This window comes from Narcine bancroftii, chromosome 5, assembly GCF_036971445.1.
Source record: "Narcine bancroftii isolate sNarBan1 chromosome 5, sNarBan1.hap1, whole genome shotgun sequence".
Taxonomy (NCBI): Eukaryota; Metazoa; Chordata; class Chondrichthyes; order Torpediniformes; family Narcinidae; genus Narcine; species Narcine bancroftii.
Window position 1 is genome coordinate 82,984,880 of NC_091473.1, and position 20,345 is coordinate 83,005,224.

At 40.0% G+C, this 20,345-nt stretch overlaps 1 protein-coding gene across 1 annotated transcript in view; it reads right to left on the minus strand.

Annotated features, from left to right (window-relative positions):
- LOC138763631 (KN motif and ankyrin repeat domain-containing protein 4-like) overlaps window positions 1–20,345 on the minus strand; it is a 71,098-nt gene that overhangs the window by 29,945 nt on the left and 20,808 nt on the right. The window contains exons 2-3 of the mRNA XM_069938111.1: window positions 10,794–10,878; window positions 5,545–7,662 (exon numbers count right to left, since the gene is read on the minus strand). Of these exons, the coding sequence (XP_069794212.1) occupies window positions 5,545–7,662; window positions 10,794–10,827 (2,152 nt within the window). The 5' untranslated portion in view covers window positions 10,828–10,878. The remainder of the gene's footprint in view (window positions 1–5,544; window positions 7,663–10,793; window positions 10,879–20,345) is intronic.

The window sequence follows — 20,345 nt, forward strand, 5'->3', positions numbered from 1 at the left end:
TCTCTATTTCAATGGAAATTGTATGTTACCCTCAGAAAAGATTTCACATCATAATCTGCAATCCTCAAGGTACAGTTACTTACAAAATTCAAAAATTAATTGGTTTGAATGCTTTTTCTTTTACAAGTGCAAATTTCAGAACATTGTTGATAATTATTATTTCAACCTTTGGACCTTTGTAATACAGTGGGTGACTCTGCTATATAGTCATTGTGTAATGTGGCACAGAGTTCTGCATCAACCATCAAACACCTACTTCCACAAATCCTATTTTTTCCCCCCCATTACCCTCAGATTCCACCATTCAGCTCCACATCAAGCAGTTTCCCAGTCATGATACAGGATCTCTCAATCCAAAAATCTGTCTCCACAAATTCTGTACTTCCACAAATCCTATTTTTTTCCCCCCATTCCCCTCAGATTCCACCACTCAGCTCCACATCAAGCAGTTTCCCAGTCATGATACAGGGTCTCTCAATCCAAAAATCTGTCTCCACAAATTCTGCACAGTCTGCCGAGTTCCACCAGCAGTTTATTTTTGCTTCAGATTACAACATTTGTACTCTTATGTCAGCCCCTTTTGATTGACCACTAGATCTGCAGGTCTTTGAGATGTGGGAGGAAAGTGGAATACAGAAGAGCTCAAGGAGAAGATGGAAATTTGACTCAAACGGCTCCATAAGACAGAAGTGAACTTCGTTCATTGGAGATGAGAGGCAGCAGTTTTGCTTGCTGTACTTCTGTGCTGCCCACAGCTTTTACTGGCAGTTTAACAATATCCTTTCTTTCTGCAAATTTGTTACTGATTTCATCAACAAAGATCTCACCTATCATCCTCCTGGCAGAACTTGTTTTTACCCTGAACATCATCTCTTTTAATTAGCGGTGTAGTCATGGGCACTTGCATGGGTCCCACCTATGCTTGCCTTTTCATTGGCCACGTAGAACAGTTCATGTTCCAAACTTACTCTGGTTTCAACTCTCCTCCAACCTCTTCTGCATGACATCAACATTTATTGCATTAGGGTCCCACCACCAGTCAAATCTACCCTTCCTTATCCCTTTCCACTTTCTTCAGGGACCACTTCCACTGAGAGTCTCTTATCAGTTCATTTCTCTCTGCCCACCTCTCTGTGTCCTCTGGCATTATTCCTTTCAACCACAAAAGGTGCATCATGTGCTTTTACATTTCCTCCATAACCATGGATCTAAAAATCCCTTCCAGATGAGGCAAAGATTCACTTGCATCTCCTCCAACTTCATTTTAAAATTTTCTCCCTTCTCTCTCTGGCATCCATCAATCAATTGTCTTTGCCTCTAAACTCATCCTTCACATCTTCTGTCATCTTTCATCCTTCCCTGGTTCTCCTATACCCTACTGGCACTTGTCTCACTCTCCTCATGCTGGTTTATCATCCCTCTCCACAATCTGTCTTAATGAAGTGTTTCAACTGAAACACAATGTAATGTAGATAAAAGCTCACACTCGACTGGAGGGAGAACTAACGCTTTTATTAGTTTACAACACAGGTAGGGTTCATGAACAGGCTTCAAAGGGGTTCAGGGTTTAGACAGGAAACCAGAGTTATACACGGTCCCCTGGGGAGAGAGGCCGGGAGGTGGAACCAGTTGTTAGTACAAGACACTTCTAATGAATCCCAGTTCACTACATTCACCCCTTCCTTCAGAATTAAGGGTCTGTGGATGAAGAGAACAAGGATCAGAGGCTGGTAAAAGACACAGAAGAGAAATATTTACAATACCATTTACAGATTCAGGCAGTCCGGGGGTCTGGAGATCCTGGTGGAGCACCTTCAGACAGGGGGGCCTTGGGCTCCTTGAGTCTCCTGGTCCGCTTGTGATAGAGGAGTAGTGGGCTGGGCTCCGGCTCGATGATAGAGAGGGGTTCACTCTCCTCCTGAACCGGATCCCCTGAGGCCCTGAGCGGGAGTGGGGAGAAAAAGCTCGGTAGCTCGTGGGGAACCTGAGGCAACTAATCCACTGTTCCAGTGGGTGCCAGGTCCCTGATGGCGATGGTGTCCTCCCTGCCATCTGAGTACTCCACATAGGTATATATAGGGTTGGCATGGAGCAATTTCACCCTTTCCACCAGGGGGTCATTCTTGCTTCTCCTCATGTGCTTCTTGAGAAGGATCGGACTGGTGAGCCTGGCTGGGAGTGTAGTCCCTGATGCTGACCTTCTGTCGAATGTGAACATGAGCTCATGAGGAGTAGCACTGGTCGTAGTGCAGAGTAGCAACCGAATTGAGTGGAGCATGATGGAGAGGACATTCTGCCAGCGCGAGTCTGGAAGGCCTTTTTGTTTCAGGGCAAGTTCGACAGCCTTCCAGATCATGGCATTCTCTTTTACAACCTGCCTGTTCTCCTGGGGGTTGTAACTGGTAGTCCTGCTGGATGTGATGCCCCTCACCAGCAGGTACTAACGCAGCTTGTTGCTCATGAAGGCTGAGCCCCAATCACTATGAATGTAGCCAGGATTCCCAAACGGTGAAAATAGAGTCTAGGGCCTTCAAAATGGACAAGGCAGACTTGTCTGGGCACGGGATGGCGAACGGAAAGCGGAAGTACTCCTCGATGTTCCTGTTCATGGAGGGGAGAGGTCCTTTAAAATCAACGCTGAGCCATTCAAAAGGCCTGGATGATTTAATCAGGTGCATTTTGGCAGGGAAAGAAAAGTGCGGTTTGAACTCAGCGCAGACCTGGCATGACCTGGTCACTTCCCTGACGCCTTCTATTGAGTTGGGCAAATTGTGGGACTTGACAAAACGAGCCATGCGGGTGACCCCTGGATGACAGAGCTCTTTGTGTATGGTCCACAGATGACTGGTATGTGCGGAGGCACAGCATCCACTGGACAAGGCATCTGGAGAGTAATGAAGGGCTCCTGGCCGGTAGGCGGTCAAAACTGTAGGTGGAGAGCTTGATCCTCCACCTAGAAATTTTGTCCCTCTTGGCATTGCTGAACATGAATGCGACAGAGCGCTGGTCCATGAGGAACGTAAATTTTCTACCAGCCAGGTAGTGCCTCTAGTGCCTTACGACTTCTACAATGGCCTGAGCTTCTTTTTCCACAGATGGGTTCCAGAGCTCATGGCCTTGAAGTGTCTGTAAGAAAAAGGCAACCGGCCTGCCCATCTGATTGAGAGTAGCGGCCAGGGTTACGTCAGAAGCATCACTTTCCACTTGTAAAGGTACATTTTCATCTACCACGTGCATTGCAGCTTTCACAATGTAACTTCAGAGATAATTAAAAGCTGTCTGGGCTTCAGCCAAAAGGGGGAAAGTGGTGGCCTTTAAGAGGAGAAAATCCTTGTCAGCGTATTGAGGGACCAACTGGGCATAATATGAGAAAAACACAAAGCATCTCCTCAAAGCCTTTGTGGTTCCAGGGAGGGAAAGCTCTAACATGGGGCGCATCCTTTCAGGGTCGGAGCCAATGACGCCATTCTCCACCACATAGCCAAGGAGAGCCAGTCGAGTAGTTCTGAATACACATTTGTCAGAAATGTGGTGAGATTTAGGGCTCTCACCACATGGAGAAAACTCTGGAGATTGGCATCATGGTCTTCCATGGTGTGGCCACAGATGATGACATTGTCAGGGTAGGGGAAGGTCACCTTCAACCTGTACTCGTCCACCATCCTGTCTATTTGCTGGTAGAAAATAGACACCCCACTGATAATACCGAAAGGGACCCTCCAGAACTGATAGAGTCGAACGTTAGCCTCAAATGCTGTGTTCGGGCAGTCCTCGGAATGGATTGGCAGCTGGTGATAGATAGCTTTCAGGTCGATAGTCAAATAGACCTGATACTGTGCAATATCGTTCACCATATTCGAAATGCGAGGCAGGGGTATGCATCCAGGAGTGTGTATCTGTTAATTGATTGGCTACTGTCAATCACTAACCTGGAGTTGCTTCCCTCTTTACTACCACCACTTGTGCTCTCCACGGGCTAGTGCTGGGTTTGATGATCCCCTCCTCCAACAGGCACTGGGTCTCCGTCTTTATAAACTCCCTGTCTGCTGTGCTGTACCTCCTGCTCTTGATGACGATAGGTTTACAGTCGGCAGACAGTTTGGGAACAAGGACAGTGGGTGGGGGTGGGGGGGAGGCTGCAAGTAGATTCTGGTTTTGAGGGCCCTCCGTTCTGAACCTTAACCAGGGGAAGGGGACCAGAAAACACCAAGGTCATATTTTTAAGGTGACACAGGAAGTCCAGACCCAACAATACTGGAGCACACAATTCATCTAAAATGTACAGTAAAGATTGAAACAAAAAGAGACAAGAGTGGATTAGCTCAATCAATAATAAATTAGCTGAAAAAAATTAGAAAGCAGGAAGAAGGTTGTTATTCATACCGCAGAAAGATGGAAAGCTATATTTGACATGAAAACGGTGCTGTGAACAGTGTAACTTACAATTGTACATTAATGCATTAAACAAGCATTAGTACCACAATATCAAACTGTAGGGAATAGCTAACAAAGAAAGAATGTAGCATAACAGAGGATGACATTAGAAAATCTGTAAGCTTGAAAACTATATACCCAAAGGATTTTTGCTTTGATAAATGTGGCATGAGAAAAAACAGTAGGGAAAATTCCTCATTTATACCTTAGAAAGTAAATTGAATGATTAGAAGTGTAACGAGATCCAGAGAAACAGAATTATAAAAAGAAACAGCACTCAATTGCATAGAAACAAAAATTACAAAGATTAACCAGTTTATTTCAGGTGTTCAGAAATCAAAATTCATTCAGCTGTACGCATTGAATTATGAAGTAATGTACACAGATTTTGTCTCCATTTTCAATAAAGGACATGGAAATCATAACACCACAAGACATAGGAGCAGAATTTCACCAGTTTGCTCTGCCATTCAATCATAGCTGATGTATTCTTCCTTTCAACCCCATTCTCCTGCCTTCTCCCCACAAATTTTGAGAGCCTTCTAATCAAGAACCTATCAACCTCTGCTTTAAATCTACCCAATGCTTTGGCGTCCACAACAATGAATTCCATAGATTTGCCACTCTTTAGCTGAAGAAATTTCTCCTCATTTCTGATCTAAAGCGATGTTCTGTTATTCTGTTATTCTAAGGCTATGCCCTTTGGTCCCAGTCTACTGGAAACTACCTCCACATCCACTCTATCCAGGCCTTTCAATGTTTGGTATGTTTCAGTGAGATTCCCCCCCCCCCCCATCCTTCAAAACTCCCCCTCATCCTTCTAAACTCCAGCGAGTACAGGCCCAGAGCCTTCAAACACTCCTTATATATTAACCCTCTCATCCCAGGGATCATTCTTGTAAATCTCTTCATCACCAGCACATCCTTCCTTAGATAGAGGGCCCAAAATAGCTCAACCAATCCAGCAGTATTCAGCAGTTGAGTTCACATATTAAGAATGGCTAGTTGATAAATGATTACAGAATATCAAAGACTTTTGATATTTACTTGAAAAGTTGATTGTCATTCAAATCTAAGTATTACTATGTCTTTTTATCCAAGTAGCCTTACCTGGTTCACATTCTTTTACAGCAGAACTCCTGTCTGATTGTTCAGGTGTAGGAAGTGATGAGGTCCATGGCTGAAGAGAATTTATTAGTTGAATACTGAGGGTCCCAATACTTGAACAAAGCTTTTTGAAGTTCTGTGCCAACTCAGGGTAGTTTTGCTCCAAAAATGATTGCTGTTTGCACAAAAGGTCCTCAATCTTTTTAATACTTTGGGCTAATTCAGGCTTTGTTGAAATTATCTGGGGATCAGGCTGGAGGAAGGCATAGACAGCATCTTGGGAATTATCTTTTTTGCATACATTATCTTGGCTTTCAAGGACAACTGGGCATTCTTTCCTATTGCCTTTCACAGCAGAGTTCCCATCATCAGGATAAGTCTTGGTGTTACTCAGATCATTAAATTTATCATCTCCACTGTCATTGCACATCATAGTATTTTCTTTGTTTCCTTTGCTAAGTGTACTGGTTCCATGACATATGCAGTGTAAAATTGAGTCATGCTCAGTCTCAACAGCCTTGCTGCACACAGTGACTGTAGCATTTGTTGCCTTCTCTCTCGTTTCAATAGTAGCCACAGCTATGGCATCACTGACTGCGACGTAATCTGTATTAATACCGAAATTTCGTGTCTCTATTAAATTTGCATCTGTCAAGTTCACTCTACAATGTCTACAATTTTCTGATTGGAGATCTGCTTGGATATCATGTTTGCACATTAGTTCTGATTCATTTGCTTCTTGGATGCCAAGTTCTGGTTTGGTGGTCCCAAGATAACTCGGAATTTTTGGTTGATTGCTTGTATCACATACTTCCATTTGATTTTGGGTATATTTAGAGGAATCTAGATCTTCATGTTCCACTTCAAGTTCCTGAGCACCACCTTTAACCTGGTTTTCCAGTCTGGAGAATGTGTTTTTTGGTTCCTTAATGGAAACTCTCTCTGTGCTGTGGTGTGGAACAAGTACCAACCTCAAATCCCTGATGGTAACTTGAACACCAACATCCCTCTTTTTGTGTTCAATGTCTTTAGAAGAATTCTGAAAATACTCATGGTCCTCGTGGATACTGAAATCAAATTTCTTGTTTAAGCTTGCAGTGACATTAGAAGCAAAATTAATTTGATGATTGAAGTTGGTCACATTTTCATTTTGAAATGTTTCATTTGACTTGAAAAATTCATAGGTTGTACTTTTGTTTGGAAATAATGTTTGTTCTTCTACAGTTTCAGATCCAAGATGTGTGGCTGAAGAATTACATTGAGTTCCTGTGGTGACACCGTCATCAACAGCGACAATAGCTTTCCTCTCTAGTACAGGACTTGAAGTTGCCTTTGAATCCAGCTGCTGCTGAGTTTTCAACTGAAGAAGGAGCTGCTTTTTTTCTTCCTGTAACACAAGTACTTGCTGTTTAAGTTCAGAAATTATATTTATTTGCTCTTCCAACTCTTTGCTTCTATCATGAGCTATCCTTATTTGTTGCTGTCGCTGATGGACTTGGGGCAGTGTCACATTCAACTGTGGTGCAACTTCAGGGGTGTTGGAGTTCTCAAGCACAAGTGCATTGCCTGGTTGCCTGAAGCCATAATTTTCCAATACTTTTAATTTCTGCTGGTACATGAAATCAACCGGCACACTAGATGCCCTAAGAAGGGGAGGTTTCGGGCAGCTTTGTGGAGATAGCCCATTCTCTCCCAAACTTTCCTTGACATCAGATAAAGTATTTCCTGATCTGTGGTCATGTGGGTTGGATTGTAATAATGCTGGTTCATGGTTACTCAGAGAACTTTTAAATAGCTCCTCGATATTGGTCCCTTTACATCTGTTTGTAGGAGCCCAGGAAGAAGTTTTCATCCACTTGTTCCCATATTTTCTGTAGGAACGAGAGTCAGATAAGGAGAACTGAGTATCAGTAACACTGAAATTTCTTGGCAATGTGCTATATTTTGGTTGCTTGGCTTTCTTATGTATGTAAACCTTCTTGATGGTATTCCCTTTCTCTATGTCATCAACATATTTCAGAAAATCCAGGTCCAGGTGGAATCCATAAGGGGTTTCCACTGAATATGGGGATTGCTTTTTATTATCTTCACTGGTGTACATCTCAGACAGCTCGATCTTGGCTTCAAAAAATTAAGAAAATCACTTTAAATACCGTACATTTCCAGCTCATAATACAAGTACACAAAACCAATTAATTCATGGAATAATTTTCAGTTAAAACCTGCAAGTTATTAACATAGAATTATGCACTGTCCTTTGAAATAATTATGTTTTTGTAAATTGTTCAATAAAATTAGTAAAAATAAAAACATTTGAGAAACTGAAACTGCTATTTAATTAGGAATCCAAACAATATTTTTTAAACATTACACACATTTAAAAATTTACAAATTAAACATTTTTTATGATTTATTTATTGATAATAATCTTGACACATTTGAGCAACTTTCTTTTAAATTTAATTTGCAAAATTCTCACTTTTTTAGATATTGCAGATTTAGGGACTTTCTCTATTCTCAATCTTCAAAATTCTCGCAGGTTCCTGTTATGAATTTGATAGAAACAATATACAATCTTCAACCAGGAAAGATTAACTGATGCTCTGGTGAAATCAAGGCAAGCTTCAGTGGATAAAATCAAAAAGGCATGGGAGCACGACCTCCATATTTCTATTTCTGATGATATCTGGAACACTATTTTTAAGTTAAAATAGAAACATAGAAGATAGGAGCAGGAGTAGGTCATTCGACCCTTCGAGCCTGCTCCGCCATTCAATGAGATCATGGCTGATCTTAAAGTTCAGTACCCCGTCCCCGCCTTCTCTCCGTAACCTTTAATACCCTAAAACTGAAGAAATAGATCTAATTCCCTCTTAAATATTTAATGAACCTGCCTCTACTGCCCTCTGTGGCAATGAATTCCACAGATTCACCACCCTCTGGGTCAAGAAATTCCTCCTCATCTCGGTCCTAAATAGTTTGCCTATTATCCTCAAACCACGCCCCGGGTTCTGGATTTTCCCATCATTGGAAACATCCCATCTGCATCCATTCTGTCCAGTCCTGCCAGAATTTTATATGTCTCTATGAGATCCCCTCTCAATCTTCTAAACTCCAGCGAGTACAATCCCAAGTTGGTTAATACATCTTCTCTCAGTCTCATTTATGCATAGAGTTTATATGTCGATATTAGCTCTTTCTGTGACAGATGTAAGAATGAGGGTGGATCATTAATTCGTATGTTTTGGTCTTGTTCAACCCTTGCCAGGTGTTGGGAAGTGGTCTTTCGTACTTTCTCAATAATTATTAATGTTAAACTAGCACCAGACACATTGGTGTCCTTGTTTGGGGTGGTTGAATAGAGGGAAGTGAAATTGTCTTAATTTCATTGTCATGTAATAGCTTTTGCTTCTCTTATTGCAAGAAGTGAATTTTGATCAGATGGAAAGATGCTGTCCCGTCCACTCATAATCAATTGTTACATGATATGATATCATATTTAACCTTGGAGAAAATAAGATGTTCCATAAATGGCTCGAATTTAAACTTTTCCAATCTTTGGGATTCTGTTTTGAATTATTTTCACAACCTCTAATTGGAATTTTTAGCAGGTTCTTTGTGATTCTTGGGATTATGCATTTCTTTTTATTTCTACTGGGGTTTTTTTTATTTCTATACTGCATGCAGCTTAGGAATGGTTTGGGGTTTAATGTTGCTTTTTCTTCTCTTTTCCTTTTTACTTTTAAAAAAAAATACTGTTGATAAGAAATATTTTTTTCTCTGACATATTGCACTTGTCTGCTCTATTACAGCTTGTATTAGATTTATGCATCAATCCTTTTATATAACATTCAATAAAAATATTGAAAAAAAAAACAAATTACACAGCAAAGATATTAAGAGAGAAATGTCATAACCAATCTTGACCTTACACCCTAGTGAGGGATCATTGAAAATTAAATAGGAAGATGAGAGCAGTTAAATCTATATTTCTTTTGCTGGCCCACCATGTTGTCACTACCTTTTAAGTCGTGTAATGAGGATGCCCCAGAAGCAGAATCCATGGTCTTAAAATAACAATCAGGATGTCAAGAAATCATCATCCTACCCTGTCACATATCTCCTTTCCCCATACGATCTTAACATATTCCCCCGATGGCTTTCCTGCTCCACTCCAAATCAGCACCTAGGATAACTAGGTTGGGTTCTCTAAATTCCCCACTGTTGCAGTGAGAGCTAGTTATACTGTACAATTTTTCCATGAATCTGGCCACCTTTCAGTAAATTTACAGTGGATATCATGAGAATCTTAGCAGAAATTCTGTCATTTGTGAAGGAGTTAACCTGTACCATAATAATTGGTTGACAAGGATTGATTTCCTCAGAATGGTCTCTTTTTCAAATATCAGCTACTTTTGTGCTACATATGGAAGGTCTGCAATCATAGCCCAAGTTATCCATCTGCCCCACACATCCTTCACTCCTCCTTGGACTACCTATCACTGCTGTCACCAATCTCATCCCTCTTCTTCTCCTCTTTAGACTGGCTATCTTCCCTCTCTATGGTTAGTCTAAATGGTACACGTTGACTAACCCTTAACCCACAATGATGCCTGAATCACAGGCTTCATCTAGCAGTTTGCTTTTTGCTTCATATTCCTGCATTTGCTATCTATTGTACCTCTGTCTCATAGATGTTTATCTGTACTTGCAAAGTTAAAGATCTGGAACACAAGCTTCCCAGAGATGCAGCAAGTAAAGGCACCATCTTGCATCATATCGAGCTCCCATATTAAACTACCCTTTCCCATACTGATTTAGCAAATCCCATCTGGTACAAGTGCCATCAGTCACCCTGGATTAAAATTAAAAAGATGTGTCGGCCAGCAGATACATGGAAGATTTCATTTCCCTCCTGCTAACTAGTGACGTGCTGGAGCTGCAGGTGGCGGCACCAGGAGAGGAGGGATATGGTGCAGTGACTCCAGATGTCAAAAAGCTCACCTGCATGTGGTGCCAAGCCAACTGTGTGACCTGGTGAAGGATTGACATTTCAGACAACTTTACACAGCAACAACATCGGAAAGTGTGGAAATTAAGAGGAAATCAGCAGAGAAAAAAAATATTAGAATGATGGCCATTTTCTCACCCCATCCCTCGTTCTGGTTTGTGAGCTTTATGTACTTATATACCCTGGTACCAGGGTCACACCTGAAATTGATTTCTACAAAATATTTTAACACTTTTCCTACCTGGATGATCTGGGGATTGAAGAACCTCTGACATCCTGTCTTTACAAAATATAACTTGATGGATTTAGGAGTTAAATGGACTGAACTGCAGGGAAAAGTAGGAAAGCATCATTAAACTTTTAATCTATCTATTTTAGTGAGGACACTGTTGATTGATATTTTTGCTATTTCACCGGTAATCTATTACAACATTCCACATTTAACATTCCAGCTACCACTTGCTCTTTTCCAGTTTTGATGAAGGGTTTTAGAGTTTGCAAGCCCTATGATATCTAGCCTTACACCAATGAAATAATCACAGCAAAATCAAAATACTTCATAAGCAGGAAAGTTATCTGGGGGAAAAATGTTCATCCTTTGCAACCTGCACAAAGGTCAAAATATTGATATGTAGAGGCAAATTTAGCTCTCCCTGCCTCATTTCTCAATCTGTTTCCAATCTTCAGTGGCTACGAATGGCAATCCCACTTTGGACTTTAAACAGCTTCTGAATGGAGCAATTGTCTTGGCTACATGGCTACTGAAGTGTCAGAGAAACCAGTGAGAGTCCTTGAGGGAACCCAAGAAACTCCCTCAGACATTGAGGGAGGCTTGTGTTGAAATTGCGTGGGCTCTGGCAGAAATACTTAAAAATGTCCTTAGCCAGAGGAGGATGAGAGGGTTGTTCTGTTGTTTAAAAAAGACTCCAAAAGTAACTCTGGAAATTATAGGCCAGCAAGCCTGACATCAGTAGTGGATAAATTATTGGAAAAGGTTCTAAAAGATCAGATATACAATTATTTGGATAACCAGGAATTGATTAGGGATAGTCAACATGGCTTTGTGCGTGATAGGTCGTGTTTAACCAATCTTATAGTTTTTTGAGGAGGATACCAGGAAATTTGATGAAGGAAAGGCTGTGGATGTTGTCTATGTGGACTTTAGTAAGGCCTTTGACAAGTTCCCATATGGGATTTAATGGTGAAGTCGTGAACTGGATTTGACAAAGGCTGGATGGGTGAAGTCAGAGAGTAGTGGTGGATACCTGCATATTTTGGCATACAAGTCAACATTCAGATAAGACGGGTCCCCATTTTCTGCCTAATTTTCATGATTTTATTGCATATCATGTATAAGATGACCCACCCCAAAAATTGTGTTGACTGAGTTGTTGGGCATGGCCAACATTTGGTTATTATCAAAGAGCCTCCAGCAAAACAACAAAAGTATGAAGTGAACTAAGTTAAAAGTCATAGAAAATGGCCAAGAAATTTACCAACTGAGCTGCTGCGAGGACATTTGAGTTCAGTGAGGAGTTGGTCAGAGAGTGGAGAAAGAATGAAGATTCTTTAAAAATACCAAAGAAACAAAGTTCGATGAGAAGAGGACTCCTTTGTTGGTCGGAGTTGGAAAATCACGTTGCAGAATGGGTACTCAAACAGAGGCGAGTTTGCTACATAGTCACAAGAAATAGAATCGGAGCATTTGCACTGAAGTGGGCAAAGTCAAACCCAGAACACAGTAAAGATTTTAAAGGTGCAGTCAGCTGGTGCACAGGAAAAATCTGGTATTACAACAAAAACAGAAATTGCTCAGAAACTAACAAAACATCTTGATCATAAAGTTATCACTTTTCACCAGTTTATTATAGGTCAGTGGCAGAAACATCAGTTCACATTGTCAAATATTGGAAACGTGGATGAAACCTCCATGAATGTTGACATGAAAGGCAATAAAACAGTGGAATGTAAAGGTGTGAAAACTGTACAAGGCAGAAGTACAGGCCATGAAAGGACCAGGTTTATGGAGGTGTTATCAAGCATGGCCCAATGATACAAAGCTAAAACCCATGGTCATCTTGAAGCACAAATTTAAATCTAAAATAATATTCCCAGCAGGTATTTTTTCATGAAAAAGGATGGATAGATGAAAATGGTGTAAAACAATGGATAGACAATGTGTGGAACAAGTGGCCAGGCTGCATATGCAAGGAATAGAGTTTGTTGGTCTGGGATATGTTTTGTAGCCACTTAACTGAGAACACTAAAAATAAATGACCACAAAATAATACTGTGATTGCTATTAACCCAGGTGTTTTGACTTCTACATTGTCACCACAAGATGTCTGCTTGAATAGGCCATTTGAAGATCATGTGCATGAAGAATGGAATAATTGGATGTCCAATGTAGAAAAATCCATTACGGAGTATTTGCAGGGGCAATGTTGCATCACTTGATGTGCTGTGTGATTTTGTGATTAAAGTATGGGATGAAGTGAAAGTAGAGACTGTAATAAAATCTTTCAAAAAGTGTAGCATCTCTAGTGCAATGGATGGTATGGAGGATGATTTATTGTGGGACACTGACAACAAACAGAAGCCGATTCATCAAATTCAGACTGGGACTGGTACGATGACCGTGTCAACAGTGAGACACTGGATGTGCTTGCTGATTCTGATAGTCATTTTGAAGGATTTTACGTGTTTTTTTTCCAAAAGAATTTATTTCTAGCTTGAAAATATGTTGTAGGTTTGGTTCTTTTTTGGTGTGGGTCATCTTATATGCCGAATCTACATTGAGTAGTTTTTTTTTAGTTGAATTTAAGGTCTACTTTTTGTATGTGGCATATAAGATGACCCTGATTTTTGTGTGCTTTTTGAGGGGGTTAAGAGTCAACTTGTACCCCAGACTCAAGGCCTCTGACTAGTGGTGTGTCTCAGGGATTAGTGCTGGGATCATTGTTTTTTGTCATTTATATTAATGATCTGGATAATAATGTGGTAAATTGGATCAGCAAGTTTGCAGATTATGCTAAGATTGGAGGCATTGGGGACGGTGAAGAAAGTTGTCAAAACTTGCAGAGGGATCTGGAGCCTATAAAAAATGAGCTGCCAAATGGAAGATGGAATTTAATGCAGTTAAAGGTGAGGTGCTGCATTTTAGAAGGACAACTGAAGAAAGGACATACACAGTAAATGGTAGGGCACTGAGGAATGTGGTAGAATAGAGGGATACATAATTCCCCAAAAGTGGTGTCACAGGTGGACAAGGTTTCCTTTTTAAAATATTTTTATTGAGTTTAACATAATAATCCCATATAAAAGTTATATGGATAAAGCAAATAACATATACATATCATATTAAAATAAATGGATGATACAAAAAATTTCAAATTTTGTCCATAATTGTTAAATATGATTGTTCAAATGATTATGATTATGCTAAATAATATTATATCAAACCTCATTATACCTTAATATAATATTTTAAAAAGTTATCATCTAGGATAATCATAATTAAACGCCATAAATCTATTTATCTAAAAGAAAAAAATCCTAAAACTAATACTAATCTAACCCCTCCCTCTAATCAAGGTAACAAGAAAAATACGATAGCTCAAGTCACAACCTCCAGAAGGCAGACAGATCAATACTAGAGCATCCAAATCATCTAAAACTGACAATTATGATAATATTCTATAAATGGGGCCCATACCTTTTCAAACTGAAACATTTTTATCTTTAATATATCTAATTTTCTCTAAACTTAGATATGACATTACATCATGTGTCCACTGTGCATGAGTTGGAGAGAGTTCATTAAAACTGCTTGCCTGGCTTCTCTTGATATGCGGATAAAAGTTTATTTGGATCACAAAGAAAAACCAAACAAGGCAATTAAAGGGCATGGATCTAATTTAATTTTAAAAATCGCTGACAAAGAATGAAAAATATTCTCCCAATTTCTTCCTAATTTAGGACATTTCCAGAATATATGAATCAATAAAGCTTCAAAAATTTTACACTTTTCACAAAATGGATCAACATCCACATGGAAATGGGATAATTTGAGTTTAGATATGTGCATTCTGTGTATCGCCTTGAATTGTAATAAACAGGGCCTTGCACAAAATGAAGAATCATTGATCAAACTAAGAGTGGATCACCAATCCTCATCTGAAAAAGTTAGATTAAGATCACTCACTCTCCCAATCATTTTTAATCTTAGCCATTGAGGCTAGTCTTAAATCCAATAAATCAATATACATACGTGATATCAGTCCACTGTGAACAAATTGCAGATCAAAAAGTATATCAAGAATACAGTCTGTGGTTCGAGGAAAAGCATTCAATTTAAATAGAATAAAATGCCTAACTTGCAAATATTTTTTAGAGAGTTTAAATTTAACTGACAATTGTTCAAAAGAAGCAAAGTTACTTTGAATACATAAATCTTAAAAATATTTAAAACTGTTATGGGCCCAGAGAACCCCAAAACCCAGCAGCAATGGTTACTTAAACAAAAGTTGCCTTTAATTATCTTTAAACAAGAAAACACCCAACCCCAACCAACCAATTTTCCCTTGCAACCGCTGCAATCATGTCTGCCTGTCCCGCATCGGACTTGTCAGCCACAAACGAGCCTGCAGCTGACGTGGACATTACCCCTCCATTAATCTTCCTCCGCGAAGCCAAGCCAAAGAAATGTTCTATGGCTCTAAACTCTCTCCCTCTCTAGATTGGGTCAATCAAAATGACTTATTTAGTAAAAAATAAAATTATAAATCAGCTCCAATATTAATCAAAAGTGATCAGAGTGAGAAAGGGGAATATGAGCAAATGGAAAAAAGTATTTTCATTCATGTTAAATTTTCCTCCCCTGTTTTCCCTCCTTCCACTGTGAATCATGAGGATCCATTCCTGCAGGCTTCCTCAAGTTCCTGATCTCTACCTGCACATGTAGAGGTGACAATACATTGTAGCAGCCCACTGCCGCAGTGATCGAAACAGCATTCCGGGCAATGGGTGCAACTAAAGGCCACGCAGCGGTACTGACTCCAACAAGCAAACCAGCAGGTGAATGGGGAAGGCAGCTTAAAGGCCAGCGACCCCAAAATGGCACTGGCCTTGCTGCACAGCCAACTGACAGGGACAGTGCGTGGGAAAGAAGGGCATTGTTATGCAGGAAAGTATCCACACGCAGGAAACACATTTTTGTTATGCATATTATGACATCAGCCAAGGGGGGGCTATGGCAGGAACATGGCGAGTATAAAAGTCGGGCCTGAGCCTTAAAATTCAGAGCTTAATTTGACTACACTACGTCTATGTGTCTTCTTTGAAGTAGTGCACGGCTACAACAGTACCATTTCTGTCTGACATGCTTTACAGTTATGATTAAGGATTGGATTCACAAAGTTGATTAAAAGCAGCAAAAGGGAAGATTTACTAAAATTTACCTGAAAATGCAATGTATTTGCTGTAAACTGAGTTACCCTATTGAAGTATGTGTTTGTTGCACATTTCCACTAACAGGTGAATAACATTAGTTTGCCTTATACTTTGCCTTTGCAAATGGACTGGAATCTGGATTTTATACGATATTGAAAAAATGTATGCAAAATATTAACCAAGGTATAATTACAGCAACGTGCATTGCAAGTCTTAATTTGCATTTGGGTGAATCAACCACAATGACAACCAAATTCAATTTAATTAAAATGTCCAGCAGTATATTTAAAAAAATACTCTGACCACGTCTATCCATGAATTCTATGCAATTTCTGTTGCTGATCTTATTAACTAAAAATGGTGGCACTGCCAGAGCAGCTGCAACGGCTGAGCTGCTGCAGACCTAGGAAGAGAAATGAACGGAGACCCTCCCCTTGGGGTCCTACAACTGCTGCCTTTAAATGGCCTGTTAAAGGTTCCAATGTGTTTTATTTAAAATCCTGCTATGGTGGGGTCTAGGCACAAGATGGCAGCACCAGTGTTCAGCAGCAGGAATGAAGGGTTACAGACTCTGGGAGAGCAGTGGACCCGGTAACTGGGAGAACACCCCCCGATGAGAAGGGGAAGCTAAGGAGATGACCCTAAAGACAGTTATCACAGTGGCGGGCCAGCGAGGGGCTCTGCACCAGAAGGGCACAAACAGACAGCAAACTGTTGGTGACTTGTGGGTGAGAACCAGGTTGTGGGCTGCATGTGAATAGCTCATGAGAACCAGGTATTGGAACGGGGATTTGAAAAGGTGCTGAGGGCAAGAAGGGCTCCTGAAGGGTGCTGCTGGCTTCCTCAACATGCTGGAGGTTTGGATCTGGGCTCGGGTTGCCAAAGGTTTGAACTGAACTGGAGACTTGCACTGCTGCAGAGGCTGCAGGTGCACTGGAGGCGAATCCACAGACATTCGGTGACTTTGAGGGGACTCTCTTTTACTTTTCTTTCTCTGACTGTAAGGGGCACCAGGCAATTCTAATGGTGCCTTATGGCAGACTGAAAGCCATTTCATGTAATATTACATTTCTGTTTTAGTATGTCAATAAATAGTATCTGATCAATGCACAAAATAACTTGCAATATTCCAACAGAAGGTGGGTCATTTATATCTCTGGTCCCACTAACAACTTTATAAAACAGGGCAAATTGGAGCCAATGTGAGCCAAGATCAGAAGCAATGATGGGGAGGATTTACTGCAGGACAACAGCATTATGGAAGTATTTGTCCAATGTGGGAGCTCTGTGGAAAGGGAACAGAAATTGGCAGATCTAGAGAAGATTAAAAGGTGGAGATGGCCTATGTTTACCTGGCTGATTCTTATTCTGGAAATCTGATGTTGAAAGCTTGATTGAAGCTGAATATACTGTGGTCTGAACAACTGTTCAGACATGGCTGTAACTACTTGTGCCAGAATCATAAACTGTGACTTTGGACTTTCCAGAGCTCAGATGAAAAATGAGAGTTTATCCAAAATTGCATATCAAATGTGCATTCTGAAAAGATGGAATTTCAGAAATTCTGGGAATTTCTGGAAAAGCAGTCTCTGGGAAATGGAATGAAGGTTCAGTGATATCAACTTATGGTGACCCACATGTCTAAAGATGATGTTACCAATAAATTGGTTGAAGGTGAAGATGGGTCAAGGATAGATGCTGACAGATTTGCATATATGGGGAGTTGCCTTGAATAACACTTCTGTCATTCCATTTTCTCAAATCTCATAAATACATGTTTAATTGTTGTAGCATTTGGGATTTCGAACCTGTTTATTTCAAACTCAAAACCTATTGCATTGATAAAGTATGCAGCATAAATGCACGCCATTAAACCCATCAGAACTTCCTTCCAAAAAAATGAATTGCATGGAGTCATATAATACAACCATTTCTATTACTCTTTAACAGAATAAAAACATTTAGTCAAACCCGTTTAGTTCATCCTTATTAAAAACATTGAGTCAAACTGGTTTGGTTCATCCTCGTTATGTATCACCACTAACATGATAGAGAAAAGCTCCAATGAAGGGTAGAAACAAAACTATTAATCTAACATTAAAAATAAAATGTCCCCATACAATATAGGCAAGCCAGTTAAAGTTCAAATAGGTGGGTCTGTTACAAACAGCCCCTTGACTCCAGATTATTATATAGTCAGGATAATGTGAACTATTTTGTAACCACGTAAGAATACACCCTTCTCACTGTAATGCACCAGTGTGGGTTTGTATATTTGAGTGTGTGAACAGTTTCCTGAGATGGTGGAAGGCATCAGTCAGTAAAGTCTCTTTTGTTATTTGAATCTTGCATCTCTAAATTATTTAAGAAGCTTCCCAAGTAACACGGAGACAACACAGATATTAAGCCCAGACCATTTTAACAGTCAAAAATTCCTTAGACTCTGGAGTCACACCAATCTTGATGAAGGGTTCTGGTCTGAAACATTGACAATTCTTTTACTCCCACAGTTGCTGCTTAACCGGTTGAGTTCCTCCAACAGATTTTTTTTTGTTGCTTAGACTCCATCAGCTGACTTCACACCCTCTTGTGATGGGAGATTAACAGGATTAAAAACGAAAAATACTGGAATCACTCAGCAGGTTTGTGGAAAGAGAAAAAAGTAATGCTTCAAGTCCAGGACCATTCATCAGAAGAGTCTATGGGAATTGATGAAATGTTGCATAAGTTGTAACTGGGTTACAGTCACCTAACTGTCTGAGAGATTGGCTGCAACTGTGGTGTTTCATCAGATTTTAAATACTACTTACAGGATCAAAACATTGTTTTTGGAGCGTTTACACAGGCTTATTTTCACTTTTCAACACATACAAATGCTATGCATAGCCTCCTATTTTCCCTCCTGTGTTAATTTAAAGATGGCACTTCAGAGAATGAGATTCATTCGATAAAATATTTATAATCTACCAATCACACTTGGCAAATAATTACCTGAGGTTTCTCCTCAAATTGGTCTAGCAATCTCTCAACCACATCCTATATCCTCCACTACTCAACTAATCATCTTCATCTCCATTCATTTTAGTTTTCTTTCCTAAATGAGTGTAACCTCCTTCAAGTACTCTCCCTCCAATTTAAAATACTACCTCATAGTATATCCAACTTTGACAGATGAAGAAATTCCCACCCCAAAAAAAAATCAAGATGGAAAGCATTACAGTTTTTCATCATTTTGGTCATACTTCAGCCCAGTGCATTCTTTCCATCAGTGTCAGTAAGTGTTCTGTGGCACAACAGAAAAATTGTGGGTGCAGCTGGAAAGTATAAACTACCAAGGCGGATGGATTCCTGTTTTAAATCTGGTTGAAACTTCACATGAATCATGGAAAGAGAGTCTCTGAAAGACTGCATGATCATCGGCTGACACATTTGCCGCAGTTGCATTTTTTCTGTTTTATTGATAAAACTGAATTTTTGCTTCTCTTAACTTTGTTCCTTACATGGTTGACGCTTGCAGGGATATGCATATAGAGGGGTGGAAATAGGAGCACAGGCCTTCCCTACACTCAGTAATCACAACAACATGAACCCTCATTTCTATATGTCATTATGTCCCCCCTTAAGGGGGGGCGGGAAGCAGTCAGATTTAAATTTCTGCATTCATCTCTTGATGGATTTGCTTCCAATCCACTAGATTGCTTTCTGAGAATTACAAAATTATGCAACTTCTATCAGTTCTGGTCGCCTCATGACGGGAAGGATGGATAAGCTTTAGAGAAGTTGCAGGGGAGATTTACCAGGATGTTGCCTGCATTGGAGAATGTCATATGAGGGAAGGTTGACAGATCTCTGGCTTTAAACAGGAAAGTCTGCAAATGCGGTGATTGTAGTGTAATACACAAAAAGGGCTTGAGAAACTCAGCTGGTAATGCCACATCAAAGGGAAATAAATGACAATAAATATTTTGGGCCTGATCCCTTCATCAAGATATGAGCAAAAAGCAGGCAGGTGCCTGAATAAAAAGGTGGGGACGGAGAGGAGATGCTAACAGGTAAAAGGTCATAAGTGGATATGGGTGGTTGCTGAGAAGAGAAAAAACTAAGAAGTGTTAGGGAGGGGGTAGCATTCTGACCAGACAAAACAATATTTCATTACCACAGTGCACACACAGCATGTAATAATCATATATATATATACATATATATATATCTCTATGTAAAATTTTTAATAAATATGTAAATATCTTGAAATAATTTACTCAATTACAGGATACTATTCATCAATCTCAGAGCCTGCAGGAAAAATATTTCCTAGCCTGACAGTCCTGATTTTGATGCTCCT